Source organism: Cebidichthys violaceus, unplaced genomic scaffold (assembly GCF_023349555.1).
Source record: "Cebidichthys violaceus isolate CVI_PGR_0920_01 unplaced genomic scaffold, fCebVio1.0.p SCAF_13, whole genome shotgun sequence".
NCBI classification, from domain to species: Eukaryota; Metazoa; Chordata; class Actinopteri; order Perciformes; family Stichaeidae; genus Cebidichthys; species Cebidichthys violaceus.
The window spans coordinates 969,548-993,805 of record NW_027176296.1 but is presented as its reverse complement, the minus strand read 5'-3'; the positions used below and the strand labels follow the sequence as shown (position 1 = coordinate 993,805).

The window sequence follows — 24,258 nt, the reverse complement described above, 5'->3', positions numbered from 1 at the left end:
TATTGGAAGTGAAGATTTAGAGATTAGAATGTGGCTAATCTTTGGTTCTATCATTTTCATTTTATCAGCAGCCAAGGCTGTACTGGATGACAACACTGCCCGAGAGCTTTGAGGCCCTGGGAACAAGCTACTTTTGACCCTTGATTAGTTATTATCAGGATATGACCAACATTTGCTAATACAATACAAGATATAACGAGATGATTTAAGATAAAACTCATTAATAATATGATCTCAATAAATTCATATCATCCAGTGGAGATTACCTCAAAGGAGTAGTGTGTAATGTGAAATGGAATGTAACTTTCATAACTATGTTTTCATTCATGTATAATCAACTGAAACTAAAAATCGTGTTTCCGTTACCTGAGAATGAACCGTTTATTGCACCGACATGTTTCTACAGTAGCCCAGAACGGACAAACCAAACAGTGGCTCAAGCGAGAGCCTTTGGGTTTTTTACATTACCCAAGGGCCACCGTAGTTATCTGACGTGCTTTGAAAGGGACGGGTGAGCAGAGGGGTATTCAGTTGGGTGCAATTTGCAACCTCACTGCTAGAAGCTCCTTTAAAGATCTGCTTTGTAATCCTGGGGAAGGGAAAACAAACTGGTTAGTGGGTGTTTGACAGTGTCTGATATTTAATCTGCTGGGTCAATGTTGCCTGATGATTCCTCCTGTGGGATCACCACTGCAGCAGTTTGCACAGGGCTATCTCAGGTATACACCCTTAGCTGACTCATCAGGTGGGCATCTCACAATACGCTCCAGCCTGCAGCATGTTACAGCTACTGGCTGCAGTTGTCTACCACAGTGGAGGGTCTCTGCTGCCACCAACTCAGACTAGATTGTTAAGATCAAAGGTTAGAATCCTCATCATTGATGTCGTCATCATCATCATCATCATCATCATCATCATCATCATCATCATTGCCAGACACCTCATCCTCATCTCCCATTCTCAACCTCAGTCTCCCACAGCTGAGTGGTGTAATTATAGTTGCAGTAAACCACTCAATCACGGCTATGGAGAGGAGATGTTGTGAAATTAATCACAGGTTTGGGGACACTCTGGTCTGTCATCACTGATTACAGAAGCAAAAAAGCCCATAACATCAATTTGTATAACTCCATGGATCAGTTCAGTTGCAGGTTAGTTGGCTGCTCTCAGTGAGGTAATTATAAAGGAAATAGAAAAATAGGACGTTGTCTAATAGGAACAAACTTCCTGGTCCATTTAAATGTAGGCGTGAACGGGGTTGGTCATCTAACTTTTTAAATTCATTTGAATCCCTCAAAAAAAAGTATCCTCAATAGATTCCCTTTCAATGTGTAATGGAAGCCTAAAGGGTCAGATAAGAATGAAATGGCCCTCCTCTCCTTAAGCTTAATCTGTTCAAAAGCTATGAGCTTTTTAAATCGTCTTGTGCATTTGTTACAGCCATTCCCATATGGGGTTGGTTGTCTGTATGTTATTTTAAAGGGGTAAAAATAAATAAAAATGGAGGCAATCTTAAAAATACTTTAAAAAAAGTTTCATTCCACACATCTCCTGCATTGAGAGAACACAAACTAGAAAAATCATTCTTATAAGTGCATTTTTTATCCTTATATCACAAGACAAAGAACACAAATACTCAACTCATCCTCGTGTCAGTCACTCACTATCAGTCCAAAATGACAACGGACTGTTTCAAGTATCCCCAACTGGGATTCTTTTGCTAGCGGCTAAGCTAACAACAACATGTTGTAGCCTAGCTAAGAGAAAAATTATCTAAACTTTAGCTCCACCTTCATTTTTTTGATGGTAAGACTTGTTTTATCATAAACAAAGCTTGTGTAATGGCCGAAGAGAAACACAGAAGATGACATTTATAAATGGATGACCTCTGATCCCAATTCTGAAATACTGCCCTCTAAGGAGATCTATGACAGTATTTGACAACACTATAACTGTGGAAATAGGTGCTGGGTATTCTGAAGGGTGATGCTCCCTCACCATAAACATGTACCTCCATAACTGTTGGCTTGCTGTTTATATGAATTCAGGCACAAATGTACGCGGAAAGCTCATACAGCAGCTATTTTGGTCCAACTTGATTGTTAAAATATGTAAGGTCAGTAGAAGCTGACTTATTGAAACGCAATCTGTGTGACTAACACGTTGAACCTCGGCAGGCTTTCATAGCAGAAATGATAAAACTCTGATCATGAAATAATTCCCTCAGGACATAATGGTTAGAGGAATTCATCAGATTTGAGTCTTGTGGGCTTAATTATAAAATAGCATACTTATACTGTTAATTCAAATTACACAAGGCCATGACACTGGCTGACGAACCTGCATTAATAATGTTGGTATGTGTGTGAGTACGCGTGAATGTTTGAGTGTGGAATAGAAAAGGGGTTAATTAGTGTGCCTCTTTGCAGAAGCAATACTTTTGGCGATGGAGTAGAAAGACAAATGTCTATAATAGGAAGAGAAAAACAACAGAGACTAGCTGCTCATTTCTGGAGGCATTTTAATTGCTAGAATACAGCGCCAAAGCTAAAAATGTCTCCACTGGCCTCCAGCATGAGAAAATTACAGAAGCTGCTCTCTGTGACACCTATGAATCAATGCTGCAGAATTGTTGCTGAAATATTTTGATAGTGTCCTACAGCAGTAACTTTTAAGTTAGTGTAATCTGTACAAATTCTTCTGTCCCTCATTTAACCCACTGTGGGTTTCAGACTGCTCAGCTGCAGCCAAAGGCACCTCATGTAAAATCACTGAGCTGCAATTCCACCGACATTTCTGCAGCCCCTTTGACTTTCTTCAATCAATGAAAGTGTGTCCAGAGGGTCAGAAGACCCAGAAGTTCCTGAGGCTGCAGTATTGACTGTCTGTGTCACAAAGGGTGTGTGATTGTGGAGCACTATTAAGTGACTTTGTTAGAAGCATGTTTCCCTCTCTGAGTGCTGAAAATGGGATGTAAACAGTTCCAGCTCCATTGGAAGCCGCAAGATAATAAAGTTAAATTCGACACAGGCTGAAGAAAAAGACCATCCTGTGCTTCGCATTTATCCACTTCTAATCATGTAAACCAGTTCCATGTCTGTTTCAGTTTTACAACCCATTCCCCCTGATTTCTTTCGCTTCTTATGTTGCTTCTATTTTTTTTTTCCTCTCTGTCTATTTCTACAGGGACCTCAAGGGGAAACTAACTACCCATGGCTCCCCTGATTCATCTAACTGTTTTTCCCACTAGTTTCCATCCATCTGATGATCCCACCTTTACTCCAACTTCAATTTAATGTCATTAAACTGTTGAACTATTTCCTATATCTAATAGGCACTCTTTAACAGTCAACATGGCCAAGAGGAAGTGGGGGAGTCATCTACACCTCATAAAGGATGCTCAGTTAAGAATGAAAAGTTTGAACATGCCAGAGAATAAATATTCATAATTTCTTTCATTCTTCTCTCCTGTTTCTGGTCCTGAAATTCCAGCTCGAAACCATATGTCCGTCGCCCGCAGGAACACTGACCAAAGTGGGCTATACGGTCGAGTATACAACATTCAGCGTTGTCTATACCGCAGCATCAAAATACTGGTAGCCGCGTCTTTTCTGTCAGGCTTTACTGCTTCCAGTGCTGAGGTTTTCCCAAAACCGCTCCTCTCGAGAGCCACTTCTCGCCACCAGACTCCGGGTCATTCACAGAATTCCACCTCTGTGGACCGAGTCGGTCATGATTTGTGATGGTTTTCCAAGGAATGGTCCGTTTGCTGTGATTGTGTTGACACTTTTGTCAGCAGAACAGACATACCACATTATTTTGATATAAACCTGGCTATTTGCATGTTGGCTTAAAACAAGGTCTTGCACCATGTTCCTTTTACGAATGACCAATAAGCATGCTGAACAATATTTTGTTATAGAATGTAGTTACTCCAAATTTCTATGGATATTCACAGCATGCTGATAGTTTGGTGACTAAAGCCATAGGAATGTATCCATCCACTGGAGCATCTATTTCATCTGTCACATTAACTCATCAGGCCGATAGTAGACCTGATGTGTGTGAGATAATGCCTTTCAGATAGATATGGTCTCTTACTGTTTACAACCACAGGCAGATATATTAGCAACCTCAGAAAAGACCTGGTTACCATAGAGATCATCTCTCATAATGTAACAAGGTAAATTTACTGTTAGGCCTTAAGGATAATATATTCAGCAAGGGTATAATATGCATCTCTGGAGAAATTAAAGAGAAAGCTATGAACTCACACATTGTAAATCACCCTGAAGAAGAAGAAGAAGCTAAATGGGTTAATAGTCATGTATATAAAATACCTTCATGTTTTCCATTCCCAGTTGTTTTGACAGCCCAGTAATAAATGGGCCCTCGTATGCACAACTTTCACAACGTGCAAGTGAGTAATATTGTTTTAAATGAGGGATGACAGTGGTTTTCAATACCGCTGCCAACGAAACTCCCACAAACGTTCCCATGGGTCCAGTCAGTGTTTATTTCGTTATAAATACATGTGTTTATTTTTGCGGAGCGGCATCCATTCTCCAGCTTGGACACGCTGAGGCAGCATCGGAGCCCTGATTAACCCCTTCTGAATCCTCTGGAAAGTCCAATGCAAAAGACAGTCGTGTCATGAATCAGTCTAGAGGAAAAACTGTAAATATTTGGGCTTTGGTGCACAAGTGCTCAAACCATTTCACACTGTACATTTGCATCTGTCTCTAAACTTGTGCTGGAACATTTAACTTACAATCCTTGATTCTGGATCATTCAGGTTCTGACTGAATTTTTAAAAATGTACATTTTTGAGGGTAACCTTTAGCATAAAAAACCCTACATTTCCATTCCTTCATTGTACTGGGGTGTATGCAGTTATCTTAAAGATGGATATCTCAAAGCCTGGGCTGATAAAAACAAATCTTTATGCATGGCTAAATAGCACTAGAGGTAAGTGAGAAAATATATTTGTTCTGTATTTTGGGCAAACTGAGAGCAGATGCTATAAGTCATCCTGGTGGATTCAAAATGAAATAAACTTTAGATAACGAATGGTAAATGAAACTAATGGTGCCCACCACACCTTGTTACAACACCAATTTCAAGTGTGTTGACCTTCTGGATGTGGGTTAAAAAATTGCATAATTTCAATGAAAAATTGCTTGCTATCAGAATTACCGTGAACTCGCCAAGAACATCTTGAAATCTTGATGGTGCAGCAATGTAGTTTATCATCATCATCATTATCTCATTTCTAAAATAGGGGAAGCGTTTTTTTTTGCGGGAAACGCGTTTACCATCACCATCTATCAAGTACATGACACACATTATGCTTCAAACCTTCGTATCAACAATTTAGAAAGCCCGGTGTAATTCAATCATAACATCAGTGACATTAAATTCATAAATTAAACCAATGAGACATAACTGAATGATTATATCTTTATTTAAAATTCTCTGAATTAGAGCCTATATATATAATCTATATACAAAAAAAAGCAAACAACGTGAATCATAACTACAAGTGGACATATAAACAGGAGATTGGCCAACCAGTGCGTCTACTTTAAGGCACAAATCCAACAAAGCATATCAACAAACGGAGCCACATGACCAGCTGAGCACTTCTGTGAAGCTGGAGGGGCATCACACACCATGACGTTTCTAGAACCTCATTTGAGGCTATTAGTGTGGCTGCAGTAATACACAGATGATTTAGATGCAGGGGAGCCGGAGAGGGGCTCGCACAGCACTTCACCGCAACCAGATCCAGCTGTTTCTGGTTGTAAATGTGTGTTTTAAATGTGTAGAAGTCCCCAGGGGCCGAGGTTCACCATGGGGTACCCCGCCTTTCTTTAGTCCCTGCTCAGCTTCGGGGCCTCTCAATCACTACCAGGTGAGATTCTCTCTCTTTCTCTCTCTCTCTCTCTCTCTCTCTCTGCCCCCCCCCCCTTCCTATCAGGTTTGTGGTCTGTCTGATCTGGTGTGAGTCCTCCAGGGGTCCGCATTCTGCACAAAACTGTACAGGAGACCTTATTCACAAATTAACCTCATCTATCAACACAGGAAGAGGAAAAGGAACACAGACAAATCTTTGAAGTGGGAATGGAGCTGCGCTACTAGCTTCAAAAACACAGTTGGGTATGTAACCCCTTATCATTACAATAGCCCTTTAAAAGCTCTGCCAAGGCATCTGGCTTATGTTTGGACCTGGAACTGGATCCGTTTGTGCGGCAACTCCTACAAGCCACCAGTCCAAAGCCCACTGTACAGGGGAAATTAAAATGCACCTCCATGTGAAATGAAAACATACAAGCATATATATATACACATCCTTCACGCAACATGAAACATGTCTCATAGCATTAGTATATACAGTATTTGTGGCTCATAGTGGCAAGCAGGGGTGATTGCACAAAAACCTTAACAGCGCTGGCATTTCCAACCTTGTAAGAGTAAATAAAGAACTTCTTGTATTTAAAATAAATTAAAACACCATTTTTTAAATGGATGTCTCATCCTTCTTTGACTAATAGTATTTGAGAAGTAAAAACACAATAAAACAGAAAAAAGAAGACAGGATAGAGGCCAAGTTGCGTAATATTTGATTGGCATAATAGTAGTGGTATGACACATAAAGTCCAACAGTAATGAAAGCTATCTGCATCAATGGTTTCTACCTCTGCAGTCCATCTCACACAGGGGAAACATAAATCATTCACAAACTCCACAATTCAATTTCTAAATTATTTTAGGAAAAGCATCACCGCTGTTGAGGGTGAATTTGACCCAGTCTGGACATAAAATCTGCCCTTAAAAGTTTAAGACTCCATATCCTTCACTTAATTCAGATTCAGACTAATTGGCACTGATGAGATGATGCAACAAGTCAGGCACTCATCTGAACACACTTGGGAAGTGATATAACGCGACACTAAGAATTAGTGCTGGGAGTAGAAATCAACTTCTAGAATCAAAGTTGTAGCGCGAGTCATCGGGCACGACGAGCCGTTATAGCCACTTTTAAAAACATTACACTGTTTGTCTGAGTAGATACCCAGACCTGTTTGTGCAGCAGTTAGGAGAGCTGGAAAAATGTATCGTCAGCTAAGTTCAGATCATGCTCACCCATGTTGTTTAAGTTGATATACATCTCCTTTTAAAGTAGCTTCAGGGTGGCTAGCAGCTGACTTTTTTAGTTGGTGTCTTTTTGCCAACAGCATGACATAATACGAGGAGAAAATTAGCTCATCTACTGTGAACCGGATGCCACTTCCATTAGTTGGTATGATTTGCAACATTCTTCTAGTGTGTAGCCAGTTTAATGTACACTAAAATGAAGCTAATCAACAAACTGTGCCTTTACCAACATTCATAAACATTCTCGTCTTTCTTCCTCTCGTTTGTTTCATCACTACAAACAAATTTGGTTCTCTAAATATAGAAATTAAAAACAGAAAAAATGTTAAAGCTACATTAAGCGATATATAACATATAACATAAAACCAAAGAACTCCAGGTAAGTAAAATTCTTGCTAGTACTATGAATCCCGCTGGGAATCAACACAAACCTTCCCGTTGCACATCTCTGCAGTTTTGAAGCTGTTTTAGTTCCTCAATCCTTATAGGTGAAACCCAGTTGAGAACATATTTTTCTCAGGAGGTGGCATAAAGGCATAGAGGCGAGTGAATATCGTCAGTTGGTAGGAAAGGGCTCTCATTGGGATGCCCATTGTCCTCTGTTTCGGCTGTGTGTAAGTTGTTTGCTAACACAAGCACTTATTAAGGCAATAGTATATCATAGCTGTGGGTTTGGAGTCTTTCGCTCAATGCAGCTTTAAGCACACGTGCTTCAACATCAACAATGATGTCTTCAAAACAATATGCTCCTCTCTCTCTTACAGGAGAAAAGGAGGTCATCATGGTATCTTTGAGAGGGGGCTTAGGCACCTGGCGATGGGATGCCGTCCCCTCAGTCAGTCCAGTGGTTGGGGAGTAGGTGGGGTGTGAGTGGTTGACACATTGGGAGGGAGCAGGGGGGCTCAGAGGCTGCAAGCTGCAGACCTGATCCCCAGCGTTACTCCTTTGAAATAGACATACAAAGGGCTGGTTGCAGAATTCATATAGACACTCTCGAATTTAATATATCACACTCATAGGACTTCTCAGATAGCATCAGGAGTCTGCAGCGGGCAGCCTACAGAGTCAGGACCGCAGATGACCCCGGTTAATCCCTGATCTAAACACTGTTGACTGCACACTCGAGGTTGAAGCCCCAGAGTTGGACCCTATCACACAGGTTTGAGGTCTGCAGGCTGCAGCCTCTGTTCCCAACAGCATCAGCCCCTGTCACACAGGACCTGGAGCGTGGTGATAGTTGTAATGGTTGCTGTTCTCGGAGTCTGCAATCTGCAGGCTGGGTTTCCTCGCTGGGTCTTCGTTATCAGCTGTGTCTGGCCTTGTGCAACGTGGAGGACGCTTCTTATAGAAGTCTGACACAAAGTGCACCTGCAGAGGAGAGAAGGAAAAAAGGAAGGAGAGGATTTTAGATTTGGTCATTTATGGAATATTTTTCCCCAACAGAAATTGGAGTATAAGCATGTAAGGGATACAGAGGAGGTAAGGGCTGGGCTATAAACTGTGATTACATGTGTCTGGATAGGTCTATGCACAGCTGGTAAGTGACACACTCACACACATCTGAGAGGAACACACAGAGAGCAGGCACAACCCCTGAAGGTCATAAACCACTATGCCCAAGAGGGTCTCCACTTGCGCATAACACAGCGAAGGCCAAAAGAGAGCGCTCACTTCCCTATCAATCACACTCACACTCACACTCACACACACACACACACACACAAACTCCACCACTCCAGAATTTCCACAAGGCGGTGCTGACAGCGGCTCAAAACAGGGAAGTGGCCAAACAATAAAGACGCCCAGCTGGATGAAGTGAGCAGAATGGACTTGTTGCCTGAGAAGCTGCCGGCTTAAGTGTGTTGGTTTGTATCAAGTCACACTTTGCTGCTGCCACACTTCACTCCCATTTTTTTACTGCCAGACTGAAATTAAGCTGAAATATGGATTTTTCAGCGGCTGTTCCACTTTGAAAGGGAGTAAAATTTCCATTAAATGTATTTTTTTTTAAAGATCTGGACCCACCCATGTTTGCTTTTCCTAAAGCCAGAAACCACAAGAGTAAGACTCAAAGTTAAGATGTCATCAGGTTTGAGGCTGGAGCTTCTTCACAGTTAATTAAATCAGTATTTCTAGAGATACGTTTTAAACTCTTTAGCTTTAAGCTGGTGTCATTATATTATTGTTAGTAGGCCTATATGATCTCAAACTTTCTGCAAATTGCCAAAACTTTACTTCCGTTCACTGTATGAGCAACTCAGTATCTTGATACCAGACCAGACGTTATGACTGTCTAATATGGAAACAGCATAGAGGAACTCTTAAATCTTGCAACGTTTGCCCTTGAGAGAAGTTGCCGTGGAGACTCACGTTGAGTACAGCAACAAGCGCTCCCTGCAGCAGCCCCACCAGCACGTCGCTCCAGTGGTGCTTGTAATCAGAGACTCGGGTGTAACCCACATACACCGCAAAGGCCACCAGGAAGAACTGGATGGTGGGCCGGAGAAGTCTGGCCCACTTAGCCACCAGTCTAGCCTGCACATAAAGCTGTAGGAAGAAGAGCAGAGGGTGGTAGATAATACATGGAACGCTGTTATGTTATTAGGATACAAACTGTATTCCAGTACAGTTACAGACAAAAGATCAGATTATTGATAAATTGTATTCATTATTAGCAGGATTACCAATTTTAAGACACATTTTACAATGAAGAAGAATATACTACAATGCACATGCGCACACATTACAACACTTAATGACCAAGTCTCACACAATGGCCTAGGGTTAGTGAAAAAAAGGCTTTCACTGGGTGAAACATTTGCCATTATGTTGTGGGCCATGCAGAAAGAGGGAACAACATCACAAACAGCAGGATGGTTTACGCACTTTCCTGTTCATCAAGACATGCAACATAAATTTGTCAGAAATGGGCAACCGCTTCAAATTTGTGTTCCAGCAAACATAATACCATACGGGACAAACCGTAAAATTTGCATGTTGGTTAATTTCATTTAATTTATATTGGTACTGCTGCTGCTCCAAGTTAAAATACGGCTAAACCAATGTGCCTAATGATGCCAGTCCTTGATGTTGTTCCCCTTTTCTGCTTTACATACAAAATAATAACATTTCAGCATTTTCCTTTTACTTGTCTTTATTTGCATATTTGGTAGTAAGTAACCCTCCCAACCCTGTATATGCTGACAAAGCAGTGAAGTAATGCAGCAGTCACATTTCTGTTATCTCTGTATTTGCTTAAAGAGATAGCCCACTGAAGGTTTCAAGGTAGATGGTATCATACTCCAAATACCAAAAACAGAAAAGTCCATTTTTTTTAAGCTCTCTAATGCAAAAGCAGTGGCTGGTATGTCTCAAATTGGATTTAACTGTAATGGGGTGTTGAGTACGAATCAAATATATGTCCACTGTGGACTGAAACCCCTTTCTTACTGCAAAACAGCAGACGCCAATAATTATGAACCTGGCAACAGTACACACTTCTCTGGGCTTCTGCTGCGCTGCTGTTGAAGGTGCAACAATTGGCATCACACTACAGTCCCCCCCTCGTCACACAGCCACACTCTGCAATGAACACTTCAGGACATCACAGCTCAGCTCTGTTTGCAGCATTTGCCTAGTAAAACAGGTACTGACAGGAGTGGACACAGTATTCTGTCTGTTCTTTCAAATGTTCTTTGAACTGAACAATGTTGCTTTGCTTGGCCTCACGAAGTTTGCCGTCTAGCACTGGTGCCTGGCTTTTAACACAAAGAGATGAGGCCAAGGGTAATGAACTGGACAGGCCTGGAAGACAGAAAACAACACATGCCTTGCCTTGATCGTTGCTGGGAAAAAGGCAGCAGAGGCCTCCCGGTCATTTCTCTTAGTATCCACATTCTTCCACTGAACTCTTGCCTTGTCCTTTTACGGCCACAAGCACAAACCGCCTCTATGAGCCTTTTTTTGTCCTTCTCAACAATTAGCCTTCAAGTACGGATCCAAATGCATAAGCCTGTCATCAGAGGAGTCCATCTGGGGACTGTTATGCCTGATTCACACAGAGATATCCGTTTCCTTGTTTACCGTACATAGAGATGCTTATTTACACTGTGTTTTAGGACTTTTAGTCATGGCTTGAGGCTCACATGCTGTACTTACCGCTAGGAAGAGCATGCAGTACATTCCAAAAGAGGAGTGACCGGAGTAGAAGGACAATCTGGTGAAGAGAAACAATCAAATCGAATGCGTCAGAAAAGGATATTTAAAACTGACCGATTCTGTTGGCATCATTATCGTCTTAATGTGTTAGAATTTCACCCCTAGACAAACATCAGTATGTGATAATAAGTGTTACATATTTTCATCTCTAAGCATAATAATACAAGTATGCTACAATAATCAGGGACGCACCGATGCTGATATGGGATACCGGGCTGATACTGACTCAAATAGCTGTGACAATGGGGCTGATGTATTCAATTCCATTTTATGTTCAGATACTATATATATTGTATATTAGAATTTGAATTCCTGTTTAAGTTTTGACCAAATTGTTGCTGGTATGAGATTTTTTTTTATGTATTATTATTAGAAAGAAATGTTTAAATCAAGCCTGATTAGATGACATCATATATTGATCCCAGTCACTTTATCGCAGTGAGGTGTACAGCCTATTAATTAAATACTGGTATTAGATTGGTACTAGTCCTAACATTGATATAGGGACTGCAAAAGTCGGATCGGTGCATCCCCAGCTATACTACTGGGATGTCCTCCTCCTACCTGGACTCTGTGACGTCATGAGGCTTGCCAGTGCAGTTGATCTCCTGCATGTATCCCGTGCAGACCTTAGGGGCACACACGTCCATGAAGTTCGGTCTCGGGCGGCCGATGGTGAACTTGGCGAGGTCGGTGAGCGACTGGCTAACAGAGGCTCCAAACAAGAAGGTGCCCACTACCTTGTAGAGTGCAGCTACATACTGGTTGAAGTCAGAATTTGAGTAAATCCTCTTGCTGTAGACCAGATAAGCCTCTCCCGAGGAGATCTGAGGGAAGAGGGAGAACAGTGAAAAGAGTTTTCTTGAGGCTATGATCCATCTCCCCTCCCTCCATTTTTAGCATCATTAGAATTATTAAGTTGATGAAGTAAAACTTACAATGATGACGGTGCAGGAGATGGTGACAGCCGCCAGCATGCCATGCGTGATGGTGTCTGGTTTTAGGGGGTACATGATGCTCTCGTCGTCACAGTAAACCCCTCTTTGATATGGCTTGAACATGATGGTCATGATGATGAAGGGCAGTGCCGCTGTAGCCACAACAAAGCAGAGAAACAACAGTCTGATGAGATAGGTTGGGTTAATCCACTATAGTTGGAGAAATTGTGCTTTTGGTGAAATAAGATGGATGCATTGGTCACAGCCAAGATTATAACTGGGCATACGGACCAGGAACAAGGTCGATCCAAGTTAATGGACATCACTATTTGAGATCAAATGTTTTGGAATAACATATTTGCGCCCCTTTCAGACATGACATCATTTTAAAAAAAGCTGGGAAGTGAAAATGTTTCTCTAAGGATAGCCAAATTGTTTTCTCTCTCCCTCTGGACCTCAAGGTCTAAAAACATAATGACGAAAACAACCCACAAGGAGAAAAAAAACATTCAGTAGTTAAATGTCAGGGTGGAAATGCACAGCAGGGAATTGCAAAAATAAACAGTACAAAGTAGTATTTATATACACAGGCATGTGGGCATATGTAAAAGTCAAGCATCACAAACATACTCAACAGAGACAAGAGCGCGCACACACTTCCAAGACTGTACACAAATTAGTGCAGACACAACTGCAGCTCTTTTGAATGATGTGGCTGTGTGCAAAAATAAGACCAAATATAGCTGCTCAAGGCTCCTGAGTGCACGAATGTCCTCGAGATGTTCGGAGACATCCAGCCAAGAAATACCTCTCTTTCTCTCTCTCTGGTACGCACATTCACACTCACTTCACTGCAGTTTGTTGATGTACAAAGGCACACGCTCTTTACACATTTGTATGGATAAACACATGCTAATGAATACATTGTGCAGATGCTCTTTTGGTCAAACTCCTCCTAAATTAAAGAAGACTGAAGGAAAATGTGGTGGCAAACAACAACTGTTTTAAACACACTGAGGATATACGTACAGCAGAGAAGTGGACTGTGGTGCAAGTAGTTTGATGGGTTCTTTTGGACGTTATTTTTTTTTCCAGCAGTGAAAACCTGTCACCATTGGGATCCATTGTGGACCATAACCTCTAACTTTTTATTAACCCTTTTAAAAGACTACAATCACAACAGTTTCATAGTCACGAGATTTTGGTGTGGAGTAGGACTGTAGTAGATACAGTATGTGTGTGAAAGACCTTACTTGATGAACAGAAATGTATCACTTTAGTCAAAGTTTACTTGAAAAAGCTAAAAGAAGGTGATTTTAAAACATCGGCTGGTAGCTTGTGATGGATATTTGTCATTATCTTTGACATTTCACATGTAAAAAGTGTAAACAATTAACTGATTGAGTTGCAGCTCTGCTGAGGAATGTGCTCTCCAGCCTGATATCCACTACCATTGTTCATAATAGGCAGACAGACAGTCTTGAGGCCACTGTGGAAATGCCATACAGCCACATACTAAACGCAAGAAAAAGAGCCGTGATAAAACACTGCACACACTTGAAAAGTGCTCTCACCAATAGTATTACATTTCTGTGTAAATGAGGAGTCCACCCCTCCCATTTAAAAAAAAAAAAAAAAAAAGTCTGCAGCTGACATAATTCCAGAAGGACTTCCAGCGAGACTGACTGATGAGAGACCAAGAGTCCACATGCTGAAGACTGAGACTAAAAGGAAAATATACAACTGGATGGTGGATCAGGATTCAGCTGAGGTGAACACTCTGTAACACCGAGTTCAACTCCACCCTGAAACCAATATGAAGCGACAGCCTACTGTAAATGTTTGAATACTGACAAACAAACGGCATGTTTTTCTTGAATGCTAGAGGAGCGGGCTGAGCGTTTCAAAAAGATGTGAAGAAGGATGCGTTACATGTTAATGACACTAAAACCGTCTCATTCTGGAAAAAACCCCCCCAAAAAATAAACATAGGCACACCATTATGACTTAAATTATCTGTAATAAACACCGGATTTAATAATGAAGCAGAGAAATGACTCTAATAAATGCCCTAATTCACAATAAACAACAATACACAACGACACCTGTACAATGACACGCAGTGCGTCTCACTCGTGTCTGACATCGCATCAATAAGGTGACATGAGATGAGTACGGACATTGTTTAGTTGCACGCCAACTGCACACATGCTCCTCACAGACACTATAAGACAAAGAGTGTTATTGGCTCAGTAAGTAAGGGCAGAATAGAAGCTTTGTGTTAAGAGGAGAGTAAACAGTGGAGCTCTATAGGATAAACACATGATTGCAGATGGACTCCTGATAACCCAAACTTGGAGGAGCTGGGTTTAAACCAGACAAACAGGGAAGGAAAAAACACAAATAGGAGAGACCAATGGATTTCAATGTGGTATTTATACACAGAAAAGCTGTAATCTTCTTAGAGAGGAGGAATCTCAACTCCCACCTTTAATATTTCAACACAAGATGTTGAAATAAAAAACACACATGCCTTATCAGCCAAAATGGCCTTCAGTTTTGACAGTTTACCGCACAAAACGGACATTTTGTTGGCAGGTTTATTATGGGTGAAATGCAAAATAAAAAAAAGAGCCAAACTAGCCGTTTCCAATTTTTGGACTAAGCTAAGTTAACTGGCTGCAGGACAAAGTCTTACACCACATTTTGTCCCCTTAGCACCACCAACATCCTGTTTGTGACAACCTGTTTAGTGACATAACTAACATCTTGTCTCAGGCGCCTCAGGGGAACCCCCTTCTATGAATTTACTGGTGGGACTTTTGGTTACAGGCATGAAAGCGGTATCAATCCGCTCATCAAGCTCCAGAGAGCGAATAAGCATACTCCCCAAACTTGCTTTAACCAACACATGCAGTTAATATAAATATTTTACTAATTTTAGTACAGGCAGTTTAGTACGCCTGTCCAACGCACCTCCCCGCTCTTTGTCTTAAAACCCTTGTCTCTTTGTGAGCAGCAGCAGCTGGAGGACACCTGTCCCTGAACAGCGACTTCCCACAAGCCACCGACCACCAGACGCCTACTGGGTCGCTGCTATCACATCTACCAGCCATGTCAGGACGTGGTAAATCGGGTATATAAAGTCTTATTCCACATATTCTCCTTTTAGTGCCACCAAAATCCTGTTTGTGACAACCAGAGCACAATATACGTTCTCTTGTATTTAACTAACATCCTGTCTCAGACGCCTCGGGGGAGAACCCCCGACATGAATTTACTGATGTGGCAGCTTCTGCATCTGTATCCTGCTTCCTGCTTCCAGCTGGCAAGAGACCTTTCCATCTCATCATCACCTCACCAAACTGACAGAGTGTCATTACAGGAGTTATTGCGCCGACTACTAATGCACTGCATATCTAACTATAACTGCTTGGTCTTTAAACGTATTGAATTTTCAAAATATGATCTTAAACATTTCCAGACTCCTCATATATCCGCTATGGACCCAAATTAAATTCACACACACAGCATGTCAAATATGCTATTTGATAACATAATATTATCAAACATGAAAATAAATATTGTTCTTTGGGGTTGGAGTGTTGAATCTATTGCTTGGGGGGCATTATGACAGAAAATCTGTTTCCACTCTGCATATTACATCAGCCAACACCAACTTTTTAAGCCAAGTGGAATGTTTGCATTCAACACAGCATTGAAAAGCAACTGGAACTGCAAACAAAAGTAATGGAAAGACTTGCAATGTAACACATATCGTTACTCCATAACAGCAAGTTAAAAAGAGACGAGGAAAGTGTATTTACTTTATACAGCATGGTGACACTTTGAAATGGCAGGAGGACATAATCATTTCTAGTGATGTGGTACAGCAACTTCAAACTGTTTTATGAAGCTTTTAGCACTTGCCAGAGCGAGGCCATTTATCACGGCAGAGCGAGAGAAAAATTAAGTGAAAATCTTCAAAGGGAGGTGCCACAGGCTAATGAAATATACCACCTTCTTCAACCTAACAAGCTCACAAAAGGCTGAATAGCTGTTGCGTGTACACCAACGACATTTTACAATTACATTCGTGGGTGTCATTTGTATTTATCTGTTTAGCCATATGCTAAAGGTTTTAATGAGTCTCTTTGCTATTACTAAATCCTCTTAAACAAACTTGGATTTTGCCAGTTTGCCACACATTTCATGGAATGAGTGAAGTCAGGACACCTGGCCTTAAATAACCCTCCCCTGGCTTGTAAAAAAAAAAAAAAAAAAAAAAAGAAGGAATTTTTCATTTCTGTGCTCATAAATGAAACACTAATTTAGCTGACACATGACTTTAACTTGATAGTCATAAATTATAAGAAAAATAAAAGCGCTCAAATAAAATGATGTTAAGAGTCTGGATTGCCGTCATGGGCAGAATGTGTGGTACATCCTGAGGTGTGTGAGTGTGTCTCATGAGCCGTGCCTCTGATCATATCGGCAAGGAACAAACCAGCCACTCTCTTAGAAAGCAGACACACACACACACACACACACACACACAGCTCAAAAATAGACCCTTAGGCAGACAAAATAGGTCTCCGGGATACCACGAGACAACCCCACAACCCAAACTGACACTGCTCCAGAGCTGGTAGAGGGGGGGGGGGGGGGGGGGGGGGGGTGTACAGGGGAACCTTCTCTTTAGACACCTGCTTTTTTCGGATGGAGGCAGGGAAACGCTGCCAGTCTGGAATGTAGCCAGGAAGCTAATCTCCATCTGCCAGTCACTCAAAAAACTCCTGCCTGAGCCCCTAATGGGAGCCTGTTTGAAGTCGCAGGATGCAGAGCTCAAGCTTTCCTGTCTCAGATTAAGAAAGGCCCATTTTAGAGTAGAGGCTTTGGTTCCATTCTGGGAAGTTTTAAGGCTTTTCATTCACCCGGTCGCAAATAGGCATTCACCCATAGTGGCACCTCGGTGTCTCCCCCCTGCTGAAGTGGGCATTAGTAGGCAACAGAGAGCCGAGTAATTGATGAAGACTGCGTGTCAAGAGGAGCATTAAACAGTCAGAGGAGCGTCACGGAAAAGTTCAGCATTAATTGATACCAAGGACAACAAAGATGCCAGTGAGAGAAGGGATATGCTTTCCTCCATTCCTTCAACCGCTGCTGATTCACATCTTCCATTCTGCCCCCCCCCCCCCCCCCCCCCCCCCCCCCCCCCCCCCCCGCTCCCCATTCTCTCTTATTCAAAGTCATTCATTCTTCTCTCTGGAGCTGCGGCTCTCTGTCTGTCCTTCTCTTGATGGCAGCGTCCTCCCACACACTTCTCCTTCTGTTGTAAATATAGAGGCCTCGATGGGATGGTGCTTTATTTAGCTGGCAGATGTGCAATTACCAAGGATCATTTGGACCACAATAGCACTCTGGGGCTGAGATTTGAGGCCTGTCACGTCCTCTATCTATCTCTCTCTCTCTCTTTCTTTCTTTCTTTCTCCGTGGCTTGTTGGTTGTTGTTTTTTTTATGTCTTTGTCCTAACTCACATTTGCTGCTAAAGAAAAAGTTGACGCCTTGATCATCTGGAAGTTGCTTCAGTGGTTTGAGAGTGCCTCACACCTACTTGCCCTGGTTTCTCTGACATAACCTGCTGCACCTGTAAAACCATGTGGACGGACAATTATTCTCCTCAATTTGAAAAACATACAGTCTGGGTTTTCATTATGCATATTTTCAAGGCGTGTAAAACCTCTGTGTGTGTGTGTGTGTGTGTGTGTGTGTGTGTGTGTGTGTGTGTGTGTGTGTGTGTGTGTGTGTGTGTGTGTGTGTGTGTGAGGCAGGGGTGTTCTCATGCCCCAGGGCTGCCCTGTTTGGTCTGAAACTTTCCTTCAGGGTCACAGCTGGAACATTTGCTTCTCCTACGAATTTCTTCGACTCTCATTTCTCGTCTTTCCAGCGCGAAGGTCACTCTGGGAGTTCCTTCTTTCTATATTCACCCCCCTTTCCAATCAATCTTTTCCGTCTGTTGATAGCTCTTGTTTCCTCTCACATTAACGCCACTCTTTCCTTAATTTTCACCCATGTGTCACTCTTTATCATTTACCTCCATCTGACTGTTATGCCTTTATAACTCTCATCCCCTCCCACTATTTTTTTTTTCTTCTTTCCAGCTCTCTTTTGTTTCCTCCTTCCAATTCAAACATGCGTGGTTGAAATGACAGCAAGAAACCTCTAGCACCAAAGCTCTATCAACATGCTGTTACAGTCCTTTACAAGGTGGCTCAAAACAAAACAACTAAAGGCTCCCTCCTTCTGACTGTCTCACCCAAAGCTGGACTGAGTAATGTGGAAGGTATGTGCTGAGCCTACAACCTCTGCCGCCGTTGGCCTCTGGAATTCTAATTCACATAAAGGAACGCCCAACTTTACCAGTCACATCAAATCCTCCTGTGCTGCTGCTGCTAGTGCCCATTCTTTATTTTTAATCCTGCTGTTTCGCTCCGTGCATCATTTACGCATGCTTAGGTCTAAGCAGTGCAGAAGGAGACAGGGTGGCAGGCGAGGGCGTAGCGGTGGTGGGAGGGCAGCTAAATCTGGCAATCAAAGAGTCTGGGGTTTGGAGGGGATCAAAGACGTCGGCCACACAGGTTTAAACCTAAACCATGAAAAGGTCTGCAGGAAGAGTTGGAACCATCATTAATGGTGCTGAGCTTCTCCGAAAGGTCACTAAATGTGTTGCTGCGTCGTCTGCATATCATTGCTATATACATATATACTGATTATTCAGTATGCAAATGACTATGTTTAGCGGTTGCCTGACACCAGTGATATTGTTTGTGTTTCTCCAAATGAGGACCACATTTTCCAAAAATTCTGGTCCCTGTCCAAAAAGCAATCTTCACTCACTCTGGCTTTCCTTTCATATGCATGTTTTATTTTTGCTGGAAAGAATAAACATGTTGGCAGGACTTATAATCATCTGCCTTTAGAGACAAGGGGAAAAAGACATGTCTAAAAGACACTGGAAAGCTACATGAGAACAGAAGGCGCGAACAGTTTTTACATGCAAAGCCATTAAGAAAGTTTCTCATGAAATCCAAAATAAAGATGGTTGAAGCTGTCAATTTTCTCCTCATTCATGCCTTAAAACAATAACTATTAGAATTACATCAAAGGGACACTCACAATAGTGCCTCTCCCTCAAATTCCTAAATTGTCTTCCAGCTTTTTAAAATCTGTGTACTTTAATGTCTCAAAATGAATGTGGTTTCTCATCCACTTTAGAGTATGACTGATGAAAGACTTAAGAAGTTTACCCGAAATCCTTAAGCAATTAAGGTCATTAAAGACAAGAAGAAGAATAAGCCAGGCTCATATTTCTCAGAGGGATGTGCCTGTTTGTTAAAAGGGCTTCAGTTTCCATGACAGAGCTCTCCTGAGGAAAACAATTCCCATCAAGCGTCTTCGCAGCCTTTCACTGAGAACTCGGGGCGATCAGTCTTCCCAACACAACAGCATGAGAGGCCCGGCTCCCCGGAGACACTGCAGCACCAACAAACTCTAACAGACTTCCAGCGAGGTCAAAGAACAGAGCATGGCCATATTCACATGCACCAACAGTCTAAAAGGATGAAAATAAGGCGAGGAAAACATAGAAGCTCTCTGTTTACAGCTGTGGGGCTTTGGGAACAAACGCTATTGTAGATCAGGTAATGAATAGGTCAATAACAAGATGCTAATACTAAATTAAATAACTCCACTGTGTGTAAGTGAAGACTCTCTGCTGGCTGTGAGCTGAAATCCACAAGAGTAGTATGAACACAAAATAATTCATGGAATACTATAACGCAGTGTCATCCTTCTAGCACAGTTGTGTCTTGCAAATACAAAAGAGAATCACATGACAGGGAAATTAAACTTCAGCTGGATAGACTTTAAACAGAACTGGTTTGTCACTACCTACAGCACAAAGCCGACACATGGAAAAACTAAACTGTGCGTGAGCGTGTCAACCAATTCGTTGCCTCGAGGCCTTTTAGTCCCACATACTTACTTTGAGTATCTCACACATTACTCATAACACACAGCTCGTTGCAAGCAACCGAGTCATGCAGCGATACGAGCTGTGGTCCTCCTCTGACTCCCGAACCACCTTCATCTGCAGTACTGCACCTATACGAGTCTGAGCGGTGCGCAGGGAGAGGTTAAACCCCGGCCTTTCCTCTCTGTGCTCTCAGCCAACACCCACCATCTGTTTGTGCCGAGTGTAGATTTACACGGGCAGAGGAGGAGAGAGGAAGGGAGGGATACGATGAAGAAAGAATGGAGAAGATGAAGGGAGGCTAAGCTTGAAATGAACAATAAACTCTTGACCAAAGCTGATATTTGATGTCACCCATGACGCGTCAGACAGGTTTCTTAGCTTAAACTAGACAGACAATACAACAACCTTTGTGTTGGAGGAAATGGAAAACCACATCTTTGTTATAAGCAACCATTTTGTGTCAGATTTCTCCATTAAGAAATTCAGTGATAGTGTTTGACATTGTATGAACATAAAAGAAGGCACATCCACAACAACAGTTGTTAGTTTGACCTGGGCAGGGCAGGGTGTGAATGACAGAGAGCACGCCAACGAAATTGTTCTGTGATTGTGTTACATAACAAGAGAGAGTTACATGTACTACACTGTATGAGTAGAGAATAGGAGATATTTTGTGCGAGTGAGATATTTAGACTCAGCTTTAGATCATTATTTAGAGAAGAAATGGCCACTGTGGAAGAAAAGCTAAAGAAGGTCAGAGCAGAGTTTACTCATTCAGCGTTGATTCCCTTGAATGTATACAAGAAGTAGACAAAGTCACCATGAAGAAACCCACTGACTGCGGTTTTGAAGCCTTGAGTTGGCATTTAGGCCGTCGCTATCTTTTAATTTGGAACCAGAAGTGACAAGGGGGTTTGGGGAGGGGGTGGAGCTAAGTTCAACCGAATGCTAAATAAGACATTTTTAGGAGACCAAAATGTTACAATTATCTTTCATGAACTGAAAACACACTTTGAAAGGGTTTAAGTCATGTGGCAAAAACACAGACAACACCCAAACCGGACAACATCATGGTATCGACCTGTCAATCAAAAGGTAGCCACGCCCGAAAGCATGCCCTGCTTTATCGTCTATTGTACTCAAAATGGGACCATAATTTACTAAATGAACATCATGCTGTATTGAAGAAGACTTGAAACTAGCGATTGAGACCATAAACTCATGTTTACAATGTTTACTGAGGTAATAAATAAAGCGAGAAGTAGAGTCATTTTCTCATAGACTTCTATACAACCGGACTATTTGCAACCAGAGGAGCGGTCAACCTGCTTACCGGTAGAAAGAACGCAAGTTTAAGGCTCTTCCGCATTGGCTTCACTCTACAAAACTGTATGTTCACATATGAATATTTACAAAAGAAAATGTAAATATTTCCAAAATGCAGTCAAAACCCATCTCAAAACTCAGTTTCCATATAGGCTAATGGTTAGCATAATTACAAGCTCTACCATGTTGTTGTTATATGGCTGGGGAAACCTCACATAAGCTTGGGGTTGATTTGACATTTATTTGGGCGGCTGACGTGGGTGGCAAAGGGGAAGGGCGAGGCAAAAGGGTGGGATGCCACTATCCAGACCCGACCGACCAACCAACCAAACCCAGACGTTAATCCCAGACTTGTGACAGCAAAATGGTGAGGATTATCAAGTTCAGCAGTCTGTGGATGTTCCCACAGACGGAAAAACACCCCTAAGCTCTCCGAAAAGCCAAAGGGGGGGGGGGGGGGAACTGAAACTGCACAGCAGAGCAGATCCGCACAAGAATGTGCCACCATCCTTTTCTACGTTCTCCCTCCAACTTCCTATCACTATCACCAGTGCAGACACAACAGGAGATGAACACGCTGCCAGACACCAAACCATTACACAACACACGTCTGTCAAGGGCTTGTGGCATTAATACAGAAACCCAAAGTCCCACCACAGTGGTACATTCCACATACACACAGAATCTCTGAGGCTGAAAACAGCTTTTTCTCTGCAGTGAGGACTTCTCACTCATACTGGTTTTTGTGATGTAAATGTTATTATGAACTTTTTCATGATTATAATGGTAGACCACACGCATCATGTAGATTTATGAGGCATGATGGTCTAGAAATGTAGGTAGGTATTAATGAATCTATTTGAAATGATGCATCTGTTGATTGTTACCAGCAGCGATACGGATACTGGTTGTGTTTTCAACTTGTGAGCCTGTGTGTGTGTGTGTGTGTGTGTGTGTGTGTGTGTGTGTGTGTGTGTGTGTGTGTGTGTCGTCATGGCAATATGTGTTCCTGGGGACACCTGTTGTTGTTGGAACTAACACAGACATGGTTTTGAGAGACACACACACACACACACAACTTTATAGGTTCGTAGTTACAAAGTACAAAGATGGGTGTGGTCCAGACAAGGGCGCCAGGAGTAGAGGGTATGAAGTGTGGACAGCCCCCCCCCCACCCACATATTCAGTTCCATTCACAAAAGACAACAACTCATTATTTGTTCATTGCTCAGAGGAGGAAGGAGACAAACACATGTGGTGTAGTTACCACAACAATGGAAAACAACAAGCTAACCCTGTGGAACGCTGAAGTTAAATGACAAACAATGATCTGTGGAGCAAAGTGGAAGCCACATCCTGAGAAATGCACTGTATGTGGGGAGTGGGGGAATTCTTGAGAAGATTCCTGGCAGAGAAAATATTGAAGAAAATGAGGAATAAGCGGCACACATACGCATATCAAATTTCCATAAACAAACATTGAGCTTCCTGAGGCTCTGTAAAGTCCTGTAAAGTTAGTTTGGAGCATGCAGCAGGCCTGCGAGGAGAACGAACGTATTTCCTCTTGTGTTTCACCATGGTGCCACTTAATGTCACATTAAAGCCTGGACAATATTGCGGTAGGGATGTGCATAAACAAACGGGATGACTCCTCAGTAATAATATTGGGCTGCATTGGAAACACAGTTGCTTCATTTCCCTTTTTAAAGAGAGACAGTGATGAAACAGCTCCGGTGTTGTCCCGCAGATCTTTCCTCCAATTAAAAACATGTCTTCATGTCACTTTAACGTGAAAATAAAAGGAAGAATTCCTGAGTTGCTGTCATGGCTGCAAAACACGCAAACACACCAGTCGACTGACAACATACTGCTGCAACCACAAACGTGTGATCTTTATCAGATTATAGGTATAAGAATTATCGCTGACACCATTAAAGTGCAATTCCTAGATAAAAGGCAGATTATGCTGACGTATAGTTTCGTACTTAAGTGTCCATAACTTACCGACTACAACGCACAGCACGTCCATCAACACGTACAACTTCTTCTTCCTCAGCTCCTTCATCTTCTTTCCGTTCATGCACGTTAAAATCAAGAACTTTAAGAGTGAGTCACTACTTTCTGAATGAGACCAACGAGTCCATCGGCGCTCGCTCGCTTTGGAATAAAAAGTGCAGGCTATATAGACAGCCTGGTAACCGGCACTACGAGTTCTTCCGGGATCCCCTTCTCTTCCCTACCTGTGCTGACATTGACAGCAAAGGTGTGCGTGTGGTTTCCTTAAAACGGCAGCCTGTTAAAAACTCGTCTCTGAGCAGATTCGCAGCAGCACTGAAGTCTTGCGTCCCTTTGCGCGCATTACTGCTTCGGGTACAAAACCAGAACTGGAGAGATCCTCCGATTTCACAGCGCCGAAAGCGTCCGGAGAATCCAGTACACACTGTCTTCTCGGCACACACCACGCCACCGCACTGGTCCCTCCTCCTAACTTCCTCGTCAGGCTCCTCTCTCGCTCTCTGATCCTCGCCAGGCTCGATTGTTTTTTACGTACAGACGAGCAAAGAGCGCGAGAGAAAACCTGT

General features: G+C 42.3%; 1 protein-coding gene across 1 annotated transcript; it reads right to left on the bottom strand.

Moving 5' to 3' along the window:
• Positions 1-5,446: 5,446 nt before the first annotated feature.
• plpp2b (phospholipid phosphatase 2b) lies at positions 5,447-24,258 on the bottom strand. The gene is made up of 6 exons (XM_068707241.1): positions 23,681-24,258; positions 12,315-12,466; positions 11,941-12,203; positions 11,317-11,374; positions 9,529-9,705; positions 5,447-8,526 (listed from the first exon to the last, which is right to left on the bottom strand). Exons 1-6 carry the CDS (start codon positions 23,754-23,756, stop codon positions 8,368-8,370), a joined length of 885 nt encoding a protein of 294 aa, XP_068563342.1. The 5' UTR covers positions 23,757-24,258; the 3' UTR covers positions 5,447-8,367.

Coding starts and splice junctions, on each gene's coding strand:
- plpp2b (XM_068707241.1), bottom strand. CDS start 23,756: ATGAACGGAAAGAAGATGAAGGAGCTGAGGAAGAAGAAGTTGTACGTG. Junction 12,204..12,314: donor TCTCCTGCACCGTCATCATT/GTAAGTTTTACT, acceptor CTCTTCCCTCAG/ATCTCCTCGGGAGAGGCTTA. Junction 9,706..11,316: donor ACTGCATGCTCTTCCTAGCG/GTAAGTACAGCA, acceptor TTCTTCCTACAG/CTTTATGTGCAGGCTAGACT.